At 37.0% G+C, this 24,895-nt stretch overlaps 1 protein-coding gene across 2 annotated transcripts in view; it reads right to left on the reverse strand.

The window, feature by feature from the left end:
• The window catches only part of ssp3 (short spindle 3), a 383,163-nt gene that overhangs the window by 43,254 nt on the left and 315,014 nt on the right, over positions 1–24,895 (reverse strand). For both annotated transcript variants that reach the window (XM_069826376.1, XM_069826375.1), the window contains exon 23: positions 17,688–17,837. In XM_069826376.1, coding sequence (XP_069682477.1) covers positions 17,688–17,837 — 150 coding nt within the window. The remainder of the gene's footprint in view (positions 1–17,687; positions 17,838–24,895) is intronic.

The following is a 24,895-nucleotide window of genomic DNA, read 5'->3' on the forward strand; positions in this document are numbered from 1 at the left end:
CTGCCTTCTGCTGTCGGCACTAGCAACTTAATGAAAATTATGTGCTAAGGTGGAAAATTCAATCTGTTCAAATATGCCCCCCTTGTCTCTAGGCAATGATGCCTGTTACGTCCTCACAATGTTTCAGGTCCGATACTGATAGGTGGGTCATCCTGGTGTGCTTGTCTAGAATTAGATCGAAATTACAGATATGGAATGCGACCAAGACTCACTTGGGAATATGGAACTGGGAAAGAAATATGAAAGTTTGTACAGATGAGAAAATTTAATGTTGTTTGTTGTTTAGTCAATTGTCCGAAGACAGTCTGAACCTCACAAGTGATGGCAATAAGGAATCACTCATGAGGAAACTAGGCCAGGAGATAATGGGGTAGGGTGGTCAGTTTCTTTCCTCTTCCATTGCATACATCGCCGATTAGCTTCATGTTACACTAGTCAGACTTCAGATGCATACAAACAATTGAATACCTCACGGTATAAGGTGGTATGGTGCACGGTTTCGCTATGTACTTAGATCCTTATTCCGAGGGAGGGTATTAAATTGTTCTTCCTCTGTCATGTCATTTCGTCAAGTGAGATGTACTGGATGATAATAGATGTATATACGTTTAATTTTCACAATTCAGAAAGAATTAATAAAATTGTAACTCATACTAATGTTTCATCTAAATCTAAACGATCTAATCTACATGCGGCATTCGTGTTTGCTCGTATAAACACAAGACGCCACTGCAACCTACGATGAATTGTACAATTTATTTCATTAATGACTTCACGTTTTGAAGTTGTATTTACATTCAGTACTTCATCTCCCCAAAGTTATGTTACTAATTATGTATACAAGAGACAGATATAGCCATTCCTATGAGAAGTGGCGTGTCGCTGCACCTCTGAAATGTTGGCGTACATAGCAAACGAGTTCTCATTTGTGATGATGGCATAGTGCTACTCTACCATGAACACCACTGAAAACCGGAATACACAACATAGGCGAGTCAATCCGCAAGTGCACGGTAGGGATGGGGTAGAAGACGTAATTACGTTAAGTACGACTAAAGAACAGAACGGCATTAATGAAATTCAATGTACGTATTACTCGAAATATTCTCGTTTAAACTGCACCGAACGTAAATCACCGGTCGCATACATCTCCAGTCATCGTGTAATGCTATTCGTTCACCTACTTTCGATTCCAAAATTATTTTATTCGACATTTCTAACCAAAACTTAGTAAGAATTTCCGTTATATTTACCCAGAAAACATATTCTGCACGAGTTTGAGTAGCCTACAAGGGTCATTCAATAGAACTGTTTATCCAGCAGCCATTTTCGTGGACTCCTGCTTTCTCTTTCAGTCCTCAATCAGTATCAAAACTGATCACAAAGTAGTGTTGTCTGTCGATATAAAAAGCATTAGTGACTGACCAGCAACTGTAACTGAGTAAAACAAGCAATGCAACAATAATACAATAACAGGGAGCGGATAAGAAGCAGCAGAACACGATAAAATATTGCCGATCGTCTTTTAAGAGGAAACTATGGTGAAATAATGGTGAGAAATTAAGAAAATCCACTTTTGTTTTTGTATTTATGTTCGTAATTACATTTTAACCTTCTAGTTTCATAATATGGTTTCATTTCCCATTTGAGATCCCTTTAAACTGTGTCATGTGACTTTTACGTCTTGTACTTACTTACTTACTTACCGGCTTTTAAGGAACTCGGAGGTTCATTGCCGCCCTCACAAAAAATTACAAGATGCTCCCAGTGCAGTGGTTAGACAGACGCACCCCGTTCTAATCCAAAACATTCACCGTTCTAAGGAACTATCCCATATAATCAAATAGGATCAAACATACGTTGCGTGAGTTGAAATTTTTTATGCTGTTTTTTCGACTTTAAAATTTTAAGCAGTTTCTCGGATAAAAAAAAAAAAAACTCCTTGCTCAATTTATTGTCAGATTGGTTTGAAACTTTTCACAGAGATCAATTAAATGTTGATAAATACAATTTAATTAGCATTTGTATGAAACATTAGAGAGAGAGAGAGAGAGAGAGAGAAACTCATCCGGCCTTAATTAAGGATGACCACGAGGATCCGGAAATGAATAGCAAACAAATACAATTAATTAAATATGAATAGTGTTATAAAAATAAAGTGTAATAATTAAGCACCATTGATTATCAATTGTAAAATAAAATCTTAGAAGATGACTAAATTATACTGATAAAAAAGATTTTATTTAAAATTAGCATATCCTTAATTTAAGGCCTTCTGAGTGGTATAAATGAAACTGTATAATCTGCAGGGAATCTTTGAGAATTTGCGAGATGATTTTTTGAATTTCAAAAGATGATATTGATAATCGTTTTAAAAAATGATATGTAAATTTTGGTAAAGAACTCCGAGCACCAAAAAATAAACCTGTCACTGACCAATTGAAGAGAGGGATGTTATACTTGGCACTAAGGTAGGGAATACAAGGTTCATAAATGGCCCTCTTTTCCTGACCAACCTGATGAGCTTGGTTGAGATCTCTCTCCATGCGTATAGTTGGATCTATGATAATAGCCTTTTGTTGTTGCCTGTTTATTGCTATTATATCTGCTCTTCTGTGAGAGTCGTCTTCAGAAATACAGTGGACCTCTTCATGAACTTCCCAACCCTTGTTCCGAAGAAGACAGGCGATAGCTCCACGGACTCTATGATGCCTGTTGTTACGCAATAACTCTCCTTTCCGACAAAAGCTCAACACTTGGCCAAGAGTTTCTGTCTCGTTGCAGCCAGGTTGACGGCAACGGGTCGTGCTGAAAGCTCTGCCAGGAACGGAGCGCACTGCAGTAAGGTTGCAGGACATATTGATTGCATTAATATATTCTGAAGATGACAAATTTCTTCAGGGGTCCACAGAATAAAATATGCTGTAGCTAACAGTAAATTCATCAAATATTTTTTTTAATTTATTGTGACTAGATTGAGCTCAAGAAGCTAATTAATTTTTATTCCCATGACTATTTTCAAGCTTTTGAGCAAATATGAACTACAAATTATGAAAACTTTCTCGCAAGGAGCCTTTTTAGTGACGTCAACATAAAATATAATTGAAAAACTATTAGCCCCAATGCAATGGCACTAAATTTTGTACAGATGATAATACTGCAGGCACGTTTATGTTGTTTAAAATTCATAAATTTTGTTTGAAAATTGTATAAGTTTTAAAAATCACATAAACGTCCTCTTAAGCAATTATTTTTAACAAGACAATTACAAGATACGAATTATAATTCTATTGCACAACCATATTAAAGTACTAGCACAAAAGTTGTTTTGTTGTTTAGTCAAGTGTCCGAAGACAGGTCTGAATCTCACAAGTGATACCAATAGTTGTTTCTAATTTTCTCTTCCCTAGTATTGCTCATAGCATGTCTAACACAATGGCGATATGTTAATTTCTTAGCACTGATGTCATCTGTATATTGTATAGATGGACGTCACACGAGCATTAAAAACCTACTCCATAGCTTGACCACAGCCCAGGTTAGTAACTAAAATAGATGGTGGGCAATTCCATCAACATCCGTCTCGCTTCATCACGAACGCCACGTCGTCCCTCCCGCGCCGCGGCCCTCTGTGATCACCAGGCGAATGGACCAGAACGCGGAATATAGGTAAGTACTCAAATTATGTAAAAATTAGATTTCCACGTTTTACGGACAAACACGATTCTGGACTAACACAACTGGCTTTCAACTTTATATTCGTACTATATTTCCAGCTAATTCTGCGCTGATGTACGGATTTTCTTATTAAGCCTACACATTTTTACGTAGATACTTAATCAACACAGCAATGTTAAATTTCTACTCTCGTTGTAACAAAATTAATTTGTGTAGCAACTTGTAATATTTATGTGCGGCTGACGAGCAGGTATTCAATGAATACTTACATTTCTTTTATTCACAATTCAAAAATCACTTCATTATAATACAATAATAATTAGAGTTTTGTGTTTGGACACTTACTGTACCAATGGTCCCAATAAATAATAATGCTCGACGAACAATTAAAGAGTAGGATGTATTACTTTAAAATAATTAGTATCTACTACGTAAAATGAAATACTTGTTCGTTTTTTGTTGTTTCGAAATTACTGCAATATTTTTTTCTTTAAATACTATATAAAATCATATTAATAAATTAAACTTTACAAACCACTACTTTGTGAAGTATAACTGAGTAAGCCTAAAGTTTCTGGTATTATAATTGTCAAATATAGACACTGATAATAACCGTGTTTTTTTCCTTCTGCTAAGTGTGTTTATAATGTCCAAATGCCTATTTAATCCAACCCTAGAAGCGCAGACTAGATTATTGTACACCCCTCCAGCTAAGAACGGGTAAGAGCAACGCTCGAATGATGCAGTCTGCACAGACCGGCGATCCGCGCACAAAACTGCATATTTAGGGCCGTATTCATAGACATTCTTATCGCGGGCTTCCGGTGGATGATCAGCGAACTAACGTTTTTCGTATTCATAAACCAGTGTTACCGATGTGATATGATATGAATCCCGTACAAATAAATCGATAGCCGGGGCTAGTTTAGCACGCTCGTAGTGCGGGCAAGCGAAATGTCTATGAATAGTACCCTTAGAGTCTGATTTCTGGCATGCCTGACCTAACTAGTATTCAAAGTGACCAAGCGCAGGGCTCTCGGACTATCGGTCTCAGCCACTAGTGATCTCAGAAAAGTCTGAGAGAAGAAGAAACAAATGTTTCAGAACTTAAAACCCACTAAAACTGTTGAGAATACAATTTTTGTCAATTGTCTGAAAATATATTATGTTAAAACAAGTCTAGCTTAATATTCCAAACATGCGGGCTCATAGGAACTCTGCAGGAAGTATAATTAGTTGTAGGAAAACACTGCACAAAAAAACTCGTATGTTTAGGAAATTCATTCTTATTAACGGGTAGACACTTGTTATTCCCCGCAGTTAGTCTTCATTGGTATGAAATTACACGCAAGGAAGTTACACCTGTTTGGATGTCTCTCTCTCTGCTCAGTCTAACGCACCTGCAAGTGTGGAGATCGCGGCGGTCTTGCCAAGACACTGCAGCGACAAGATTAATGAAAGCTTGCCGGAAATGTTATATTTGATGGCTCCAGGCCACAAGCAGTACCACCAGTATACACCATCGATTATATCCAGTCTCCACGTCCATCATCACGGACTGACCTGCATTCCCCGTGTGTGGTGGTGCCCCCATGCATTGGCGAACAAGAAACAAGCCACTGCGATCAATCAACTTGCCGGTACACGTCATATTCATTATGACAAGGATGAAGAAGTCGTTAGCAAAACCTCCGATGCTGTAGTTAATAATCTCAAAATAATTAAAACTGGAGAAAAAATTATCTGACAATTGAAAAATGCTACAACGTATCTTGCGACCTAATTAGAGACGCAACATATATGGTACTTACCCTATGTAACTCATTACATCAACAGAATTAATTAGATCAAACTACAAATATAAGTAAAAAATTAATAAGGCGACCTCGGTTCCAACCGTAAGTAATGTTTATTTTTTAACTGGTTTATTTTACGACGCTTTATCAACTACAATGGTTATCTAGCGTCTGAGTGAAATGAAGGTGATAATGCCAGTGAAATGAGTCCAGGGTCCAGCGTCAAAAGTTACTCAGCATTTTGTTCTTAATGCGTTGAGAAAAAAACCGGAAAAAACCTCAACCAGGTAATTGGTCCCAACCAGGGTTTGAACACGTCTGACATCGGCTTACTAATCGTTACTCCACTGAGATAAACCTTGAGTAATGTTACGTAATGCAGTTTTATTTGCGGACAGAGGAGACGGCCTCCAAATATGGAGGGTAACTGCGAATATATTGAATAAGCAATCGCAGACAGCCGATAAGGCCCGGTTCACATGGGGATAGATTACAGGAGTCAAGTGTTTGAAGCCTCTAAACTTGACATCATATTTGTGATCACACGGAGACACTATAAACTTGAAGCCATGTTCCACACGTAAAAAAAACGCATGCTGAATGTTGTATGCTTGGAGGTACACTGTTTTAAGGATTTTTTTTTTTTTTTTTTTTTTTTTTGCGAATCACTTACATTAATGTTTTGGACTCCTTGTTCCTTAAGTTTCGTAACAAGCTTCTGAAATGATTCCCTCTTAATTAATTTTAATATTTATTATTATTGAAGTATTTCTCTGCTGTATATTCCACGGAAGTTCGTAATCTCATGCACTTCTAAAAATATTACAATAAGATCTATATATTTATTTTTATTAATGTTACAATAGGGCCTATATATTTATTTTTATTTATTTATCATGACTTTTGGGAAAGTAGGCCTACATAGGCTACATGCCCATCAAAACATCTTCTTCCACATAAATATACATGAACAATTTCACTTATAATTATTATTGATAATGATTCACATGAGTGGCAGTTAGGCTATAGGATGAGTGCATGCAACTCATTAGCAATAGAAATAAAATAAATGAAAACGTGAAAGATATGTAGCTTATTATGATTCAGTATTGACAAAACATCAGAAATTTAATAAATTGATAATTAATTGCAGGGCCAAAACAAGGGAAAAGTTTTGATATTTTTTCTCAATCTAGACATATTAAATACCAAATTTCTTCTGTATATATATATATATTTGGAGGGATATAAAATAAAATTAGTTTGAGTATTTCAGCGGAATCAGTATTATTTTTGTTCATAATTTTCTGAGAAATATCATCGATTAAGTCATTCTTCTGTCAATGAGCTTATGGAAACCAAAAATCCTTCTCAATAATCTACTTGGGAACTGGAATGGACAAGGTATTTTGAATATTTTATAATATAGAAACCTATGGAATTTATTCTGTAGGCCTATCAGCTCAATAGAATGACCGTTGTTTTTGCAACGAGGAATCCAAATTACTGTAGCATATTCCAAATTGCTTCTAACCAAATGTAGGCCTAACCTAAAAAAAAGTGGTTGTTTGAATAATTTCAAATTACAAATCCAAGCGATTTGTGAACAGAATTAGTAATTGTTAAAATGCGGGGTCTGAAAGTTAAATTAATCCCAAATTCGATTATCTAAAGTAATTAGCTATTAATTTAGACAAACCATACACACGCTATTCACAATATCTGCTTGTAATTTGCTACAAGTTACCATTCACATACGGAAAATGGAGGAGTCAAATTGATCACATGACGGGAAAGTCATGTTGACGAGTAGCCAACTCAAATTCTGCTTGACCGTCAAGTCACAACTTCTGTCTCGACCATATCACACGAAGGAAAATCGACTTGCTTCAAGGGCTTGACTCCTGTAAACTAGCCCCGTGTGAATTGGCCTTAAGAGATGATCCTCCAGCTTGGGGATTGGACGAAGGGCCAACAACCCATCATCGTAAACAACAGCTTGTTATAAAATCCCAACATGAACTCGTAATGGGACTGTTTCTATAGTACGACCATACGCATTGCATTCTTAACCTGACGTAGGCCTAATTAGAACATCAAATCCAGACGTTTGAGATGGGCAGGGCATGTAGCATGTAAGGGTTATTAAAAAATATGTGTAATGTGTTAGTTGGGAGACCCGAGGGGAAAAAACCTTTGGGGAGGCCGAGACGTAGATGGGAGGATAATATTAAAATGGATTTGAAGGAGGTGGGATATGATGCTAGGGACTGGATTAATCTTGTTCAGGATAGGGACAGATGGCGGGCTTATGTGAGGGCGGCAATGAACTTCCAGGTTCTCTAAAAGTCATTTGTAAGTAAGTAAATAAATAATGTATTTTATGTGTGTGTTATAAATTTCATATAACATTGCAGTATATACGAGCATTTATTCGGCATGCATACTTCTCGCCGACATATCTTATCTGTGGATGACATCACAGCGGACTATTTAACATTCTTCTTCAATACAACAAAACTTATCCAAAATCTGAACACAGATTTTAAAAAAGCTCATGTTTAATTACTTATTTCACTCTCAATATGTAGCCTACAGAACAAACGCTTGTACTTTTTGTACTTTGGTATGTGATAAGCGACTGAAGATGGGGATTGAGCGAAAATAATATTGTATGTTTTCAATAATTATGTAACAAACTGTAAAATATTATAAAATAAATTACATAGACAGAAAGCTCTTTATTCACGTCTATGCTGTAGGTTTAAGTTGTCTATCTCTAACGTTATTGAATTATTGACATTCAACGATGTAATGCGTCAGCCTGGAGTGGAATGGAATTTTATGGAGAGAGCACTATGATCCAGCACTGCGACCTTTCACAATGCATTGCACTAACCCTCAAGCTAGGCACATTCCCAAACCCACACAGGCTGACTACATTAAGATTCGCTGCGTACCAATGCACCAATGCCTGACTTGCATTTTGTGTCTGGCGCAGGGTCGTAGATGAACGTTATTCAACGTGAAGAAATAGCCACCTTCCATGAAAGAAACATGTTGGATGTAAGATGTAAACGATGATTCCTTGTTCATCATCACAGATAGGCTAATAGCTTATTCCGGCAACAGTCAATCTTTTGAAGTGTTCCAACACTAAAAATAATCAGCAAATTAAAAAATGTTTATAAAAGTAACTTTTGAGTAAAACACGATGAACGATATAAGTAGACCTATAGAAGCAGGCCTAATGTGTTTCCACTAAACACCGGTTTTTATCTTTTTCTTAGATCTATACAAAGGCAACATTTTTATCAGCCCATCTGGTGATGAAGAGAACCTACTGCTTGTCGAGTTTCTGGAAGGAAAGGACACTGTGATTTCGGAGTGGTTTTGTGGTGCCTTTGGACTTTGAGGTAGGGTACCCGAAGGAAACGACCATGTCTACCAACGCGTGTAGTAGTAGCCTCTCATTACAATGCGCGATCGCAAAGGCCTACTGACAGTGCCACGAAAGTATTGGTGCAACAATATGAATGAAATAATTTTCAGTCCTCGCTCAAAACGGACTTCGCTTCGAATGCTGTCCACCTTTCTCATCTTTTATCGGGGAGGGGTGGAAGAAAAAAAACCGTGCGTACATAATTATTTAACATTTGAGACATTTGAGTCAGATTTCTTTTGGGATGGTGTCAACAGTCTTTGTGACGAGGAAAATTAAAATTAATTAAATTATGTTTTATTTAACGACGCTCGCAATTGCCGAGGTTATATCAGCGTCGCCGGTGTGCCGGAATTTGGTCCCGCACGAGTTCTTTTCTTTTCCGCACTAAATATAGTGATATGAGCCTGTCCCAATTAAGCACACTTAAATGCCATCGATCTGGACCGAAATCGAACCCGCAACCTTGGGCACAGAAGGCCAGCGCTATACCGCCTGTGCCACCCAGGGCGACTTGTGACAAGGACCTAACATATAATCAGAAATGGTGACTGCATAAAAAAAAAGATTTTCAGCAACTAATTTTTGTTTACACTAAAAACTTTGTTACCTTAATAAAAATTGATGATAACAATCGCAACTCAGTTTCTAAACTCCCTACGCACGTAAACAAATAAATGTGGAAATCATATGAAGCTGGTCATTTATTATAATGCAGCAAATAATTTGAATTAGCTATAAGTCTGGAGATTAGATAACGTAAGATCGAAAAATGATTCTTGGTAGTTCTCTCGTAAATAATTTATGGCAACATCAGCAGCATCAAAAGATGAATATGAAGCAAAGGCCAAGGAAAATAATATTAGATGCTTACATGGTATCCACACGACCGGGAAAGCCGCTACTAGCAAAATAAATGACAAGCGTTAATTAAAAATCCTCACAAAAATGAGGAACAAACAAAATGAATCAGTCCTTAAAACGATGATGATGGTGATGGAATAGGGCTACTTATTGTTTTCATGTCATACCCATACATTATCTCATCAAACTATTACGAATTCCAATACTGCTATAACACAAGATTCGTCACTGTAGCGCACTTTAGCCCACTCCGACCGTCCTAATCATAGGCAATTTTCTATTTTCAATTGCCACTAAATTACACAAGATTATTAAAGTCTCAACGTTATAAGGCCCAGAAAGAAAAAAATGTTCTTTAACATCCACATTCAACATAATAATTATTTAGTTCGTATTAAGAAAAGGAGCCGGCATCATTTCTGTAGAGTTATTTAAGCTTTTTAACTCTGTTATGGCTGACGGACAATGGGAATAAAAACGAGATCATAAAAAATACCATCCACCAAAAAGCTATATAAATAATACCGAACTACAATGTGAATTGGTTCTCCCGTCTCGAGATGGCGCCGGGACTTATCTTAATGGCCAGACAAGCAGACTGAGTGACAAAATTCTTCTCTTGCTAGGACAAGTAGAAGGTATTTCCGGTGCCATGTGAGACGCAAAGTCATTAAGATAGCACGAGCAGCCAATGAGACGCCATTTATACCTTCTCCTACGCGAAACTACGCGTTAGATCGTGATGAAAATCTAAATACATAAACAAAATAAATACGTAGATCATTTGGTGTCTGGAGACATTAATCTTCAATGTCAGTGACATCAAAATAGTTGGTCACACCAATATTGTATTTCCATTGCTTTACGCATTAATACCTTTTCATACATTTTTCACATTTATATTTCTTAGCTTTCTTCTCGTGAATATATATATATATATATATATATATATATATATATATATATATATATATATATATATACACAGAGAGAGAGAGATCCGTAAGTAATGTCATTTCAGGGGGGTTATTCTTTAAGATATTTCAAACAAAAAGTTTAATATAATTTTGCTCGTTTTTGCTTTTTTTCGAGATAAAAAATTGTTTTATATTAAACATTTCATACCCTGTTTTGGGAAAGCCATTGACTGAATTCCCAATACGCTTAATCAATTTAAGAGAGCAGTATATTATAATATATGATCTAAAGAATTTTAGTTTTCAAATTTGAAGTTCGAGAGTAAAACATGGTAAGTGACGTTTTAGTGTTTTGAAGTTATTAGATAGGTAAACATTTATACATGCAACGGTTACTATAGTTACCAGGAGAGTAAAAGCTGTATACTTATGCAATCTGTTGAAATGTTGGAATGTTGCATTAGACGCAGAATGTAAGATACTATGTATATTATACGACTTGCGCGAAGGATCTTGTGTACATGAGTTTGTATAATTGTGTATCAATAAATGCAATTCATTCGTTCATTCATACTGTAGCTATTATACGCTACATATCTCATTTTTGACCAAAATGTCAGTTACCTACCATGTTTTACGTCCGAGTCCCTCATTATGCAAAAAGGAACGTTCACCATATATATATAATATATATTTGTTTATATATTTCATGTGGTGAAGTTAAGATTATCAGGCCTTCTCTATCATACCACCAAAATGCAATTATACACAAAACAAATGTAGAGAGAAGAAGTAAGAAAACGAAATAAACGACTAAATACAAATACAAGAAACACAAATGTAAAAAAGAAGGTAGGGGAAAAATACAAGTACAAAGATAAAATCACAATAGGTACAAAAGTACTAATTCATTCATTCATTCATTCATTCATTCATTCATTCATTCATTCATTCATTCATTCATTCAGTCATAGTGTTCTGCCCAAGGATATTAATTGCCTAATACATTTAGTGATTAAAGGAAATAACTAAACATTTAAAATTAAGGGTCCCGCGCCGTGGCGTCGTAGTCTAAGGCATCCTGCCTAGGACTCGCGTTACGGAATGCGCGCTGGTTCGAGTCCTCATGGGGGAAGATATTTTCTCATGAAATTTCGGCCAGTGTATGGGACCGGTGCCCACCCAGCATCGTGATGCACTTGGGAAGCTACGATAGGTAGCGAAATCCGGTTACGCAAACCAGCTATAACGGCTGGGGGGCTCATCGTGCTAACCACATACCTCCATTCTGGTTGGATGATAGTATACCTCTGCTTCGGCATGTGGCCGTACGGCCAGCAGCCGGCTGGTCGATCTTGGCCCTTCGTGGGCTGTAGCGCCACGGATTAAATTAAAAATAAGTAATGATTGTACAAATATCAAGAGAAACAAAACAGTAACAATTTCGAAACATTTACAATAAAGTTAAAACATTCTGTTTACTGCATTGCCCTCTACTCAGTTGTTCTTGATTACTCTTAAATTTCGACAGTCTTTGACATCACTGGGTAAGATATTTCACAAGCGCGATAGCGAGATAGTGATATAGTGAATGATGATGACTACGTTGGTGTTTTGTGTGTTAATATGGCCAGTGTGCGACTATTTTGCGTGCGTGTGTAGAGATTGTGATACAATGATAGAAGTGTGGAGGATTTGGAAAAAGAGAACAAGGGAATAAAAATTTCTACGTTCGTCAAGTCGAAATCAGTTTAGAATTTGGAAGGATGGGGTAATATGGTCAGCGCGACGGACATCACAGACGAGGCGAACACAAGAATTATTAACACGTAATCTTTGTGAGACTGGTTGACACTTCACAAATTATATCCTATTTGTACGGAAAGTGTCCTCAAGTAGGAAAAAAAAAGATACAGTCTAAATAACGTGACATATATGCAATTCTATCTTCTGCACATTTTAAACAAATTCGGGAAGTGCTCTTTGACACATTACACCAGTAAACTTAGGATGAAACTTATTCTCGCATTCGGATTTCTGTTTAATCCCTGTGAATGTGCGGCCAACATATTAGTGACTTTAGGTCACCCAGAAAAGAAAATTCAAATCCAAATTCCTTCTGAAGGAAGTCATTTTATCCACCACTTCAGACAGCTCAAACGTAAAACTAAAGTCCTCCTGAAAAATGTTGGTAACTTGAATACAGTGACGTCCTTGGATCTCCTATGAAGTTCTATTCCAAAATGCAAACGAAAAACGTAAGTTATTCTTATTAAGATGCCAAGTTTATGAAGGTTACATCACAAATTCTCTACACATCAATTTATTTACGATATATAAAATCGTATAGAAAGGTGTAAGTAAAAACATTGACACTTTAGGCTATACATTCCGTACATACGTCTGTATAAAAGATATTCAGATAGTTTCGCAAACGGCAATTACGCAAATAAAACCCAGTCTCCATTAACTAGTCTTGTCTCATACTGATTGATGCGGGCTACACTTTCCGCTGCCTATCCGCAAAGAAATAACACTGCCCACCACCCATGCAACTTGACTAATGAGTTGCAAAATATGTTACCTGAGAAAAAGCATGTGCCAAAGAGATACAAGCAAGACAACAAAATAAGAAGTAATGTCTGCATTTCCTGGACAGTATTTGTTAATGAGATCCAATAAAGACACGTTCGATATTTATAGTCTACAGAAATTAATTTATGTTGTCATGGTTGTCAAAAAAACTCTGCTAATCACTTAACCGTTTTGTAAGTTATATGAACTCACGAATCAACTTATGAGAGATATCATATAACACGCGACACGCTGTTCTGAGATGTAGATGTTATTTTAAATTGCGACCTACAGGTTCACAAACAAAAGAAAGTAAAGTCAAATATTCTATTTCTAAAGAGGATATTTTATTCTGTTAAAATTAATGTTACTCTACGCCTTTATTTAAACTCTCTCAGTTCTTATTACCGGTACTAGAACGTACATAAAGTGAGTTAAATCGGTGTTGAATCGCTTACCATCCAAATGCTTCTTCAACGGTCCGAAGAGATGAAATCACTGTGATCCAGGTCGAGGCTGTAAGGAGGATGATCCAGTACTTACCACCGGAAGCGCCGTAACAATCCATGCGTGCTGTTAACAGCGTGTGGTCTGGCGTTATTGTGCAGCAACACGACGCCTGTTGAGATAAATCCAGGTCGTCTTCTACGTAATTGCCTCTCGCAAACGCCCCAGTGTGTGACAATGGCAGCATTCATTGTCGTTCCTCTGGTGAGGAAATAAACCGGAAGCACGATCTTGTGGTCCCAAAAGACCGTCGCCATACGAGTAACTTCCTTCGCGGATGGAGTTTCTGGAGGGAGGTACTGAACCAACCTTCCTATAGCCTCGACCTGGCACCCAGTGATTTCCATTTCTTCGGAACGTTGAAGAAGCACCGATTCAACACCGATACGGCAGTTCAGCAAGCCGTCATGACGAGGCTTCAGAGACTTGACGCAGATTTCTATGCCTTCTACCGTTGGAACAAGTGTTTGGACAAGCATGGTAATTATGTTGAAAAGTAATGGGTACCAGTGCTCTACCCTACTATGCATTAGTATATCTGTCTATGAAATAAAGTTTCTCCATTAGAGCTCTTCTTACCTTACTTTCTGAAGCACCCTCGTATATATATGTATAAATATGGGGATTAATAAAACTTTACTCAATTACAGACATCTGGCACTGACCGACAGTTATCAGAAGTTAAGAGTTCCATGAAGTTAATTCGTTATTCTAACATTTTCTATTAATTTCTTATAGTCATTACTGACATTACTTCTTGCCGTAAAATGCTTCATATTTAATAATTTACCTTCAGACTTTCTAAATGACATAATTATAACTTCTAATTAAATATACCACTAATGTTTTTAGATAGGCATAATTAAAATCGTTCCGTGTTCTCAGCATTCTCTGAAATACTGTTCAATCTCTTTTTTTAATTAGTTATTTTACGACAATTTATGAGATGCTAAGGTTAGGGTATCTAGCATCTGAATAAGATGAAGGTGATGTCAACGAAATGAGTTCAGGGTCCAGCGCCGAAAATCACTGAATTTGCTCTTAATAGGTTGAGGGAAAGCCCCAGAAAAAAACACAACCAGGTAACTTATTCCAACCAGAATTTGAACCCGGAACCGCTCGTTTTACGGTCAGGCATGCTAACCGTTAATCCACAACGGTGGGCTTTCAGTGTTTTAGTTCTATTTTATGAAATATTGTTTCATGTGGTAATCGATTCTTGAAAATATAACTAAACACTATGTTTATATACAATCGACTCTCGATAATACGCCTAATGTTAATTCGTTTTTGCGGGTAATTCACGATCCTTTGGAGGTGGGGGAGCGAAGTAACTTTAATTTCCGTTTTTACTCGATTTACGCGCTCGCTCTCTCTCTCTCTTTCTCTCTATCTATCTATCTCCCCCTCTGTACCTCTTAAGAAATTTGCGATCTAAAATAAGTAAAAATGAAAATTCTTTAAGAAACAAAAACATATGACATTATTTTTGTTAAACCAAAGAGTCTTTTGATATTTTGTAAAACTTGTGTTTCTGCAGCACTGTATAATACCACAGTCTAGTACATATAGTCACGAAGCTTGAGGTGATTTTTTGCATTTCTCGTTTTACAATGCTCCAAGCGGTTAGCAACTGAGAATACTAGGAACAATAGACTGTGCGAAAGTAGCAAACCTAATGGCTAGCAACTACAGTTCAACTGTCATTGCATGCATATTCCCTAAGAATTGAGCTTCGTGACTGTATGTACTAGAATGTGATAATACTATAAGGTTTCAAAATATTTAACATTGTTTCACATTTTGCACATGAGTTTGAAGTGTAGCCTATTGTAGTAGTCCAATTGAACCTGTCACAGTAACTTTTACTGGACTTTAAATAATAATAATAATAATAATAATAATAATAATAATAATAATAATAATAATAAATTTGCGATTCGGTACTTCGCGGAAGTTAATGCATTAATTACCGCGAATTATAGGGAGTTGACTATAACTTACATGCAACCTACGCTGTACTATTCATTTAGATTTATTTTTATTTTTAATTAGAGTATCTGTTGAGATACCTTATCGCGGTATAATGTGAAATACTAATCAGGGAACAACATACTCCATTACGGAGTACACCACCGTTAAGCATCTTAGTAGAATCTAGAATTAAGATGGTCCACTTTAACTTAATATTCCGGAAGGAAATCACTATTAGATAAAAAAAAAATAGAAACTCAATAACATAAACCATAGGTATTTTTTTAATTAATAATATCCAATTGTTCTAATACACACCGTGTTCCTAAATGATTGTCGGGGTTTCAGATTGTCGGTATAACTAATGGCTATGCAGGTTGACTTAGACGTTTACAGCTTTTGCATCCTACATGTGATGAAAGAACAGGTGAGAAGGCCAAAGTTTCGCGCGTGAAAAGATTCCGACTAATAGCACCATTGCACAATATTGCGGCTCCCGAGTATATAGCATTTTGAATATTCCAACCCGCGAAATGCGATTCGGTATTTCGAAGGGAATTTAGAAGAGATATCCAGTCTGACAAGAGTATTCGTCGATGGTATTATCAGTCCGAAACAACAGGAGAATCTGCAAAAAGAAAAGAGCAGAACGTCTGCGAAAATCAGAACGAGAGAGTCGACAATTTCAGAACGGATCGGTCCTAAGAAATTTGTGAGACGTAAAAGCCGTGACCTAGGACGTGACGGTCCGCAGAATATGGTTTCCTCCCGGTGGTCTCCACTGTCCTCTGACTTCAGACCGTGCGATTTTTTCTTGTGGGGTATGTAAAGGACCATGTGTATGTACACCGTCTCCTGCAAACGTATCTGAGTTGAATCGGAGGACGAGATACAGGACAGTTACAGGCTGTTCAGTCTAGCACACCAAACATGTTGAACAGGATTTGGCGGCAATATGAGTACAGGCTGAATGTGTGACGAACAGTGCTCACATTGCAGGACTTGAAGTTTTTCCGGCGTTGGATATGGAATAACTCTTCTCAGCCAGGTGAGTTGGATTGTTGCTTCCAAGCTTTCGATGACTAGCTCTGCCATCTTCCATTACGGAGTCGCCCACGGTAGCTAGTTGGTATAGCGTTGACCTTCTATGCTCGAGATTGCGGGTTCGATCCCGGCCGAGGTCGATTGCATTTAAGTGTGTTTAAATGCGACAGGCTCGTGTCAGTAGATTTACTGGCATGTAAAAGAACTGCGGGACAAAATTCCGGCACACCGGCGACACTGATACAACCTCTGCAGTTGCAAGCGTCATTAAATAAACCATAATTTAGATTTTTCCATTACGGAACGCTGCAAGGAACACCAACGCAGCATAAGACTATATTATCCCGAAAAGTCGGCAATAGCGTAACAAAGCCTGGAAACGGGCCACAAAATAAATTTCGACGCCACCACCATCTTGGACAAAGCATCGGGTTATTGGGACCTGGTAATCAAGGAAATCATTGAAATTCAACTACATGGCAATAATTTCAACAGTGACGAGGGCCTACAGCTGAGTACAGCGTGGAAATCTGTAATCAACAAGCTTCGACCAACCAGAACTAGGTCGGGACTAGGAACTAGCTCCTGATTGGCCAGCAGCGGGAAGCCCTACTGACCATCTATATAACGACTAGACATGGTCCCACGACACTTCAATCCCTGAAGAAGATGGAAGAGCTTGGAAGCAACAATTCAACTCACCTGGCTGAGAACCCGAGAAGAGTTATTCCAGTGCTCACATTAAACACTTGTAATGTATAATGCACAATCTCGTATAAGTTGCTCTTTCATCTCATGTAATTAAACAACTTTGAATACCAGAAAATTATTTAGGTTCCCGGTGTATTATCTGACAACTACGTACATTTTTTATTAGTATCTCATTTTTACCTGATTATCATGGTTTCGAACTGCGAAGAAGCCAACAACACGAACCACTTCATGAAGCAATTCCTTCTCCTTATCGTGCGAACAGTACCACAATAAGTAGCTAGCGATATGCCGAAACTGCAGCGAGATGCCCTCTGCTCCAAGCACACTCTGCAAGAATACACCAAAACGAAATATATTTTAAAATATCATTCAAAATTAAATGCTCACATATACCAGCTGATTCGTATACCTGACAGGCTAATTGGGAATAAATTATCACTGGACAACAGTGAAAATCTTTCAGGCTTGAAAATAGCTACATAATTGTTATTAATTTCATCATGGAAAAAACGAAAATGACATTTAAAATTTCGAGTTAGCTCTTAGTTCTCAGATATAGTCCATTTAAGTTATAGATAGGCTACATTTTTATGAAATTTGACGTCTCGAGATTGTGTGCAGCAGTAATGAGTCATGGGTAATTTTATGAACACTACGGATATTTGGAGTCTAGAGATATTGTTGGCACAACTGAATACAGGAATGATGAGTCGTTATTGCTAATGTTTTGTAAAACTGTCTCTGTATAGCATGGGAGGCATTTAAAGATGTTGTGCATGGATTCCTGGGAAATAGAAGAGTTGACAACTATGCTGAAATTGTGAATAATCTTCTAGAAAACTTGTCACTCAAAATCAATTTCCTACATTCTCATCTGGACTTTATCCTTGATAACTGCGGCGCAGTGAGTGATGAGCATGGAGAGAGATTCCATCATGACAATTCGAAAATGGAACGAAGGTATATCAGGGATAATGGAACGCTTCTACGCTTGCGGACTACTGTTGGACAATGACAAGAGACGCCCCAGAAAATGAGTATAAGCGACTAGCAAAGAGAAGCCGTTCACGTGATTAAGCCCTTTTATTTCAGGTTAGTGTATCTATAAAACCAGAGTTAGGTCTACTACACAAAATCTCGATCCAAAATTAAGTTCATTTAGGAATTTTGGGAAAGGAAATAATTTCTAAGTGCATTTTAGTACTCTATTTCTACTTGAAGTTAGTATATCTACGAAACTTGAGCTAGTAAACAAAACCTAATGTCAAATTCGTTTTTCTCGACCCAATATTAGGGTAGTTTAGCTATTTTAAGAAAGAAAATAATTTCAAAGTGTATTTCTGTTGACCAGTGAATCATTATTGAAGCCACGAAGTAAAGCAAGCACAGACTCAAATTAACTGAAATAACTATGAAAGGCGCAGCAATCATTATGAAGCGATGTTTGCAGGTACCCCCAGCTTAAGAAACAGGTTGTGCCTGGCTCAAAAGTCATATAAGGACGAAAGTACGCATTAAGTGTCCTGAAAATGTATAGATAGGTATATTTGCATTATAGTAAATACAATTTTCAACACACTTAAATTAGAATAAGAATATGATGGTTTAGAACAGTGGTTCCCAAACTTCTTGAAGGCGCGACCCATTTTTAGGAGAGACATTTGTTTGCGACCTCCCCCCCCCCACTACCATATTGATACTTAACCCCATTTTAAAAATACAAATTCCTATAAAATAAAAAACAATAACTGTACTCAAAACCTGTGGACAACATTAACTTCCAATGTGACGATACTTTCAAGACGAGAAATCTGAATATTCGAACCTAATTTCCAATAAAACATACCTTGCTGATATGTATTTTGAACACTTAAATACTTTGAATACTAGTTTGCAAGGCCAATATGTTAACTTAATAACAGCCCGTGATAAAGTCGACGGATTTTTAAGAACACTTGATTTCTGGTCGACATCACTTGACATAAAGAAATTTGGTTCATTCCAATGTGTCAAAAAATGCATGAAAAATTTAGCTACCTACCGTATGATACGACAAATAAGTTACTGAGTTTATTTTTGTGGCGATGCAATTAAATTTTCACAATTTTAAACAACAGTTGTTTTAGTATTTTCTGGAATAAAAGCAAAACAATTACGACAATCACAGATGGATACTGAATTCGGTTTCAGACAGTTGTGTTCAACTGGCTGTAATTCCAAAAGACGTAGACCAGTTTTGGATCGAAAGGATGCAAGAATACCTAGAACTTACAACAGAAACTCTTAAATTTGTTACAGTATTTGAAAATTCGTATTTATGCAAAAATAAGTTTTTGGTCTATAATTGCCATCAAAACGAAAACAAGATATAGAAAATGATAACGGTTTGTGAATACAGAGTTCAAACTTCAGAAGCCACTTTTATAAAAACAAAAGAAAAGAAAAAAAAAGCTCATTTATCGCACTAGTTATTTTCTACTATATAATTACTTAGTCCTTCATTTTTATGTTCAACGTTGTTTATGTTAATAAGCGATTTTTAGATGTAAATAATCTCGCGACCCCTCAACTTTAGATGACTCCTCTAGGGGGTCGCGACTCCCACTTTGGGAACCACTGGTTTAGAATATATGATATGAAAATTAAAATATGAGTAGTCTATGAGTTATGAGTTTTAAAATTAAATGTCAAGAAAACGAAATACATTGCCATTGGACACATCGAAATATGTATAATCGGAAGATGGAAAGGGAACAAAGTCAAGTAAATTAATACAGCGTGTTTCAGAAGTAATAGTAAATATTTTAGGGGGTGATAGTTTGGATTGTTCTAAGTAAAAAAGTTCATATAAACATGTGTCCAATTTTTATTGGGTACAGAGATACACCGATTATAAAATTCCATATAATATGTGTTCAATTTTATTGGGTACAGAGATACAACTGTTTATCTTCATAAAGTCAATTTAATCATGACATTTTAAAAATTCAGTGTTTTACATAGGTTTATGAGAAATGAGTTTTATATTTCGAAATATTCTCTTTCATTTGTAAACGAGATTCTTTTCTTATACCTTCCACTTTTCCCCTATTTCTCCTCATTTCCTCGTCTTTCTCTTCTTCATCTCCGGCAGTTCTAGTGTTAAATGTGTACACAAACTCAAAGTTGCGTTGCAGACTGATATGTAAAAATAACACTTTTAATATCACGAAACTGTAAATACGGCCCTACTACTTCATACGTCATGTGTTTGTCTCTCAATCCTAGGACATGTGCAACAGAACATGACAGAATTTCTTCTTAGTCTGTAATTTTCTGCTCACACATGACTCACACACTTATGATCAATTGGTCACTACTTTCTCTGTAAATGCATAATTTGTTAAATTGTTGTTTACGTTGTAGTTGTGTGATCAACTGCTCTTGAGGCAACTTTTACATTATTGAAATAAATACCCTTAAAGGTAAAAAGGTAAAGGTATCCCCGTAACATGCCATGAAGGCACTTGGGGGGCATGGAGGTAGAGCCCCATACTTTCCATGACCTCGGCACTAGAATGAGGTGGTGTGGTCGGCACCACGCTCTGACCGCCTTTTACCCCCGGGAAAGACCCGGTACTCAATTTTATAGGAGGCTGAGTGAACCTCGGGGCCGTTCTGAAAGTTTGGCAACGAGAAAAAAATCCTGTCACCACCTGGGATCGAACCCCGGACCTTCCAGTCCGTAGCCAGCTATGAAGAAAAAGTTGATTCAATTATAACATTTAAAAATTCAGTGTTTAAGTAGGTTTATGTGAACTGATTTTACATTTCGAAATATTCTCTTACATTTGTAAACCAGATTATTCTCTTCTATCTCCTCCATTTCCCCATTCCTCACTTCATCTTCTTTCTCTTCCTCATCTCGACCTACTTTGAAACCAGGTGAATCCAGTAACGCACACAGTGACCACTCGACACCATAAATAAATAATCATGAAAATGACAAGACAAAGGATCATGAGCATGGATGGGCAATTCGTACTCACAAAGTGCTAAAAAAACCTTGAAAGAGAGAAATACAGAGTCAGCCGCAGCAGTTACAAGTTGTTTGTAGTTTTGCTGTAAAAGCAGTTCTCTACCACGGTGCGCTCTGGCGTCTCATGCAGGTGGTCGTGATATCTACTCCATGACTTGAATTTAAGAATGAAGCATGGTACAATAATTATAATAATTTTAGACAGACTGTACCTAAACAACATAACAAAATTATATTATTTCCTAGCTTTGTAAATTAGTTTACTACTGGAAACACAAACTGAATACAATCTCTTCAAGATACAACAATTGATTATTACACTATTTGTTAATATTTCTTATTACATGTCTTCTTTAAAACATACATTAAAGAGTATTCCTCTGTCCTTATAAAGGTAATGGTATGTATTCCCAAACAATCACAAATTCAAGGAAGTAATTTTTTACATGTCATGGCAAATAAAATAAACTTACTTCTGAGCTCTTTCTGTACATTGAGAGCTTTTACACTTCTTTCGTGTATTAAATTCTGAGCAAGCAAAATAGGTCTAGTATATATGGAAGCAAAGAGTATATTTGGAAATTCTGACTTAGGCAGCATTACGAACAGTTCGATTCCTGATTTCGCTGGAATATGAGTGGCGTGCTGGTCTGTAGACTTATCAATTCAAACTACTGTATAAACTTTCAGGATCTTCTATCGGGTGTAAGCCAAAAGGATTTCAGAAAAATCTCGATTCCTTGTCAATTGTTACTGTTTCTCCAAGCTTACCAGTGAATTCTGCTGTAGATCTTGAAGTAGGGTCTTATATTTGATAAGATTTTCTTATCACACTTCAAGATAGTTTATAGTCAAAGAAAGTGAAGTTGTAGGCCTATATGTTCTGCATGATACTGCCACATTTCAAATTTCTCCATAAATGTCCTTAGTTAGTGAATCATATGTCGTGCAATTCTGTAACTCGCACGCACAAAGTGCTAACGATGCTTGAAATCAGTCTCACCCTGTTGATATCCCATTTTTATCTTTAGCTGTTTTAAAGCAGATCCAGACAGTATTTCTTTACTAAAACCTTCACTGTGTTTATTTGTAACATAATATGTCATGCGTAAGAAAGTGTAATAGAACATAATACAAGCTTTACTTCTCTTCTTAATAAAAAATATTTCTCTTTCGACTAATCACTAAAGGGAAATAATCTGGGGATTATATTGTTTTTCACTTAAAACGAGACGCCACTTACTGCAGATGCGAGCAAACTTGAGTCTTGCAAGAACCGCATAGAAACACTACAACTAATACAGAGTCCGTTCTACCTGCACTGAGGTTGTGTTGACACTTCGAAAGCACGAGTAGCCCACCCATGGTCATGAGGGAAAAAGTCTCTATTTCTTTGGCGATAATCATTTCCGTTTCCGCAGAGAGGCATGTCGCTGTATTTATAGTGAAGAAAGAATTCCTATACAAAAATATAAAGAAATATAATAGAATAATTCTTTCCACGAGCAGAGTTCGAACTCGTAATCAAGCCATAAAATGCTGTCGGTATGTACTATTTCGGCTGCTGAGCTCGGCTGCACATATGACCAAGTGAGCTGCTGACAGAAAGCCTTTCAATATGCATGCTAATTTATAAATCATGTTAGTTGTAAACAAGGGGTTTCAATCCAATTTTTTTGCTAAAATGCGAAAAAATTAATGGCCGATGATTTTAAAAATGGATTACTCTCCACTCGATGAACAGTGCGACGGTGATGCGCCTGCTGCTTAGTTTGGCGGAGTTACACACGCATGTTAAATGGAATCAACATATCTTCTATACAAACACACGGATATTTGCTGGTGCACCGAACTGGACAGATTCATTACGGGAGTTCTGACCCCATCCTCTCCTCTCTTCCCCCCACTCTCACGGGATTGCACACAGCTGGAGGGTTTGTTCATGGATGTGTTATGATCAAACTGGCTGGCTCATGTATATACGAGAGAATTGTGTGATTAACTACTCATCGTGGTTTCATAATGTTGGTTCGCTCATCTCTGCATGTGAGTATAGTCAATCAATCACCTCACCCCAACACCAAGTCATAACCTGAAATAAGCCAGGCTTCCATTATCACCGCAACTTTTCCTAGTTTTCAGGTATCATAGTGCTGCTAATGTAGCAGTCATAGATATCACTCAAACCATCTTTTTAATAGCTTTCGGCTCACTAACCACCTAATACGTATCTACCACATAAGTTCCGTGTGATTAAGAAGTGTTCTTAAACTAAAAAGGTCTCTATTTAATGACCTTTTTACTACTACACCATGGCGCTTATAGTCTTCACTTAGACTTAAGATGAACTTTTTACTCGAAGTCATCAGACGGACACACGGAGGCACTCCCGTAACGTAGGACCTGTCTTCTCCTAATACAGCGTTTCTCAAACTATGGTCCGCGGACCACCTGTGGTCCTCGAGTTCTGCCCTTATAGTCCTTCAGAAAAGACAGAAGAAAAAATAAAATTCAAACGAATTGCGTATCACACTATAGCTGAAAATCTCAGAGTTTGGAAAAAAAAAGAAAAAAAAAACACATGGCAATCGCCTTTCTCTTTTTCTCCCAGTACTAATATTTTATGAAATTTCTTACCCTACCGATCTAACCACTTCCCGCTATACTCTCAGCAACAAAAGAGAGATTTAAAGCACAATGAACGTGGAGTTTCTCGTCATCTTTTCCCTGCACATCTGGCGCTGCGCCTGTAACTCAGCCAGGGACCATCCGAATTCATAACAGAGGACCAAAGTACCGAACCTTTTCATGTAATGATGACTTTCCTAATAGTATTGCCGACACTCAGTACGAACATTGATATGGGCAAGTACCTACTGTACGTCGTACACCAATAATAGAACGTGCCAAATTGCATCTTTATTTCTTGAAAATCGGGCATGTTTCTGCATTAATTTTTTTTATTTGTTTTTTCCAGATGACGATATAAGAAATTTTAGACTCCGCCTATTTTAAAATCCGACAGGTTTACTTTTTACACTTGCGTGTTTCGTCTCTAAGTGCCGTTTCAATTTCGCGGGTTTCATACACTCGTTTGAAAGCTCTTCGTAACAAACAACGCACCGAGGTTTTGGTTCACTCTCATTGCCATACCAAGTAAGTCCAAGTTCCACATACTGTAATTCTTGTCATATTTACGAAAACATTTTTTCTTTGAATAGTTACCACTAGGACTAGCTATTTCTTTAATGGCACTATAATTAATATATTACTTCACACACAGCTTCTGAACTATAAACACTGCCTAAATGACGCGTATCTTCTTTTCACAGATCCGGATCGAAGCCAATTTTCCATTATTTATAAT

Source organism: Periplaneta americana, chromosome 5 (assembly GCF_040183065.1).
Source record: "Periplaneta americana isolate PAMFEO1 chromosome 5, P.americana_PAMFEO1_priV1, whole genome shotgun sequence".
NCBI lineage: Eukaryota > Metazoa > Arthropoda > Insecta > Blattodea > Blattidae > Periplaneta > Periplaneta americana.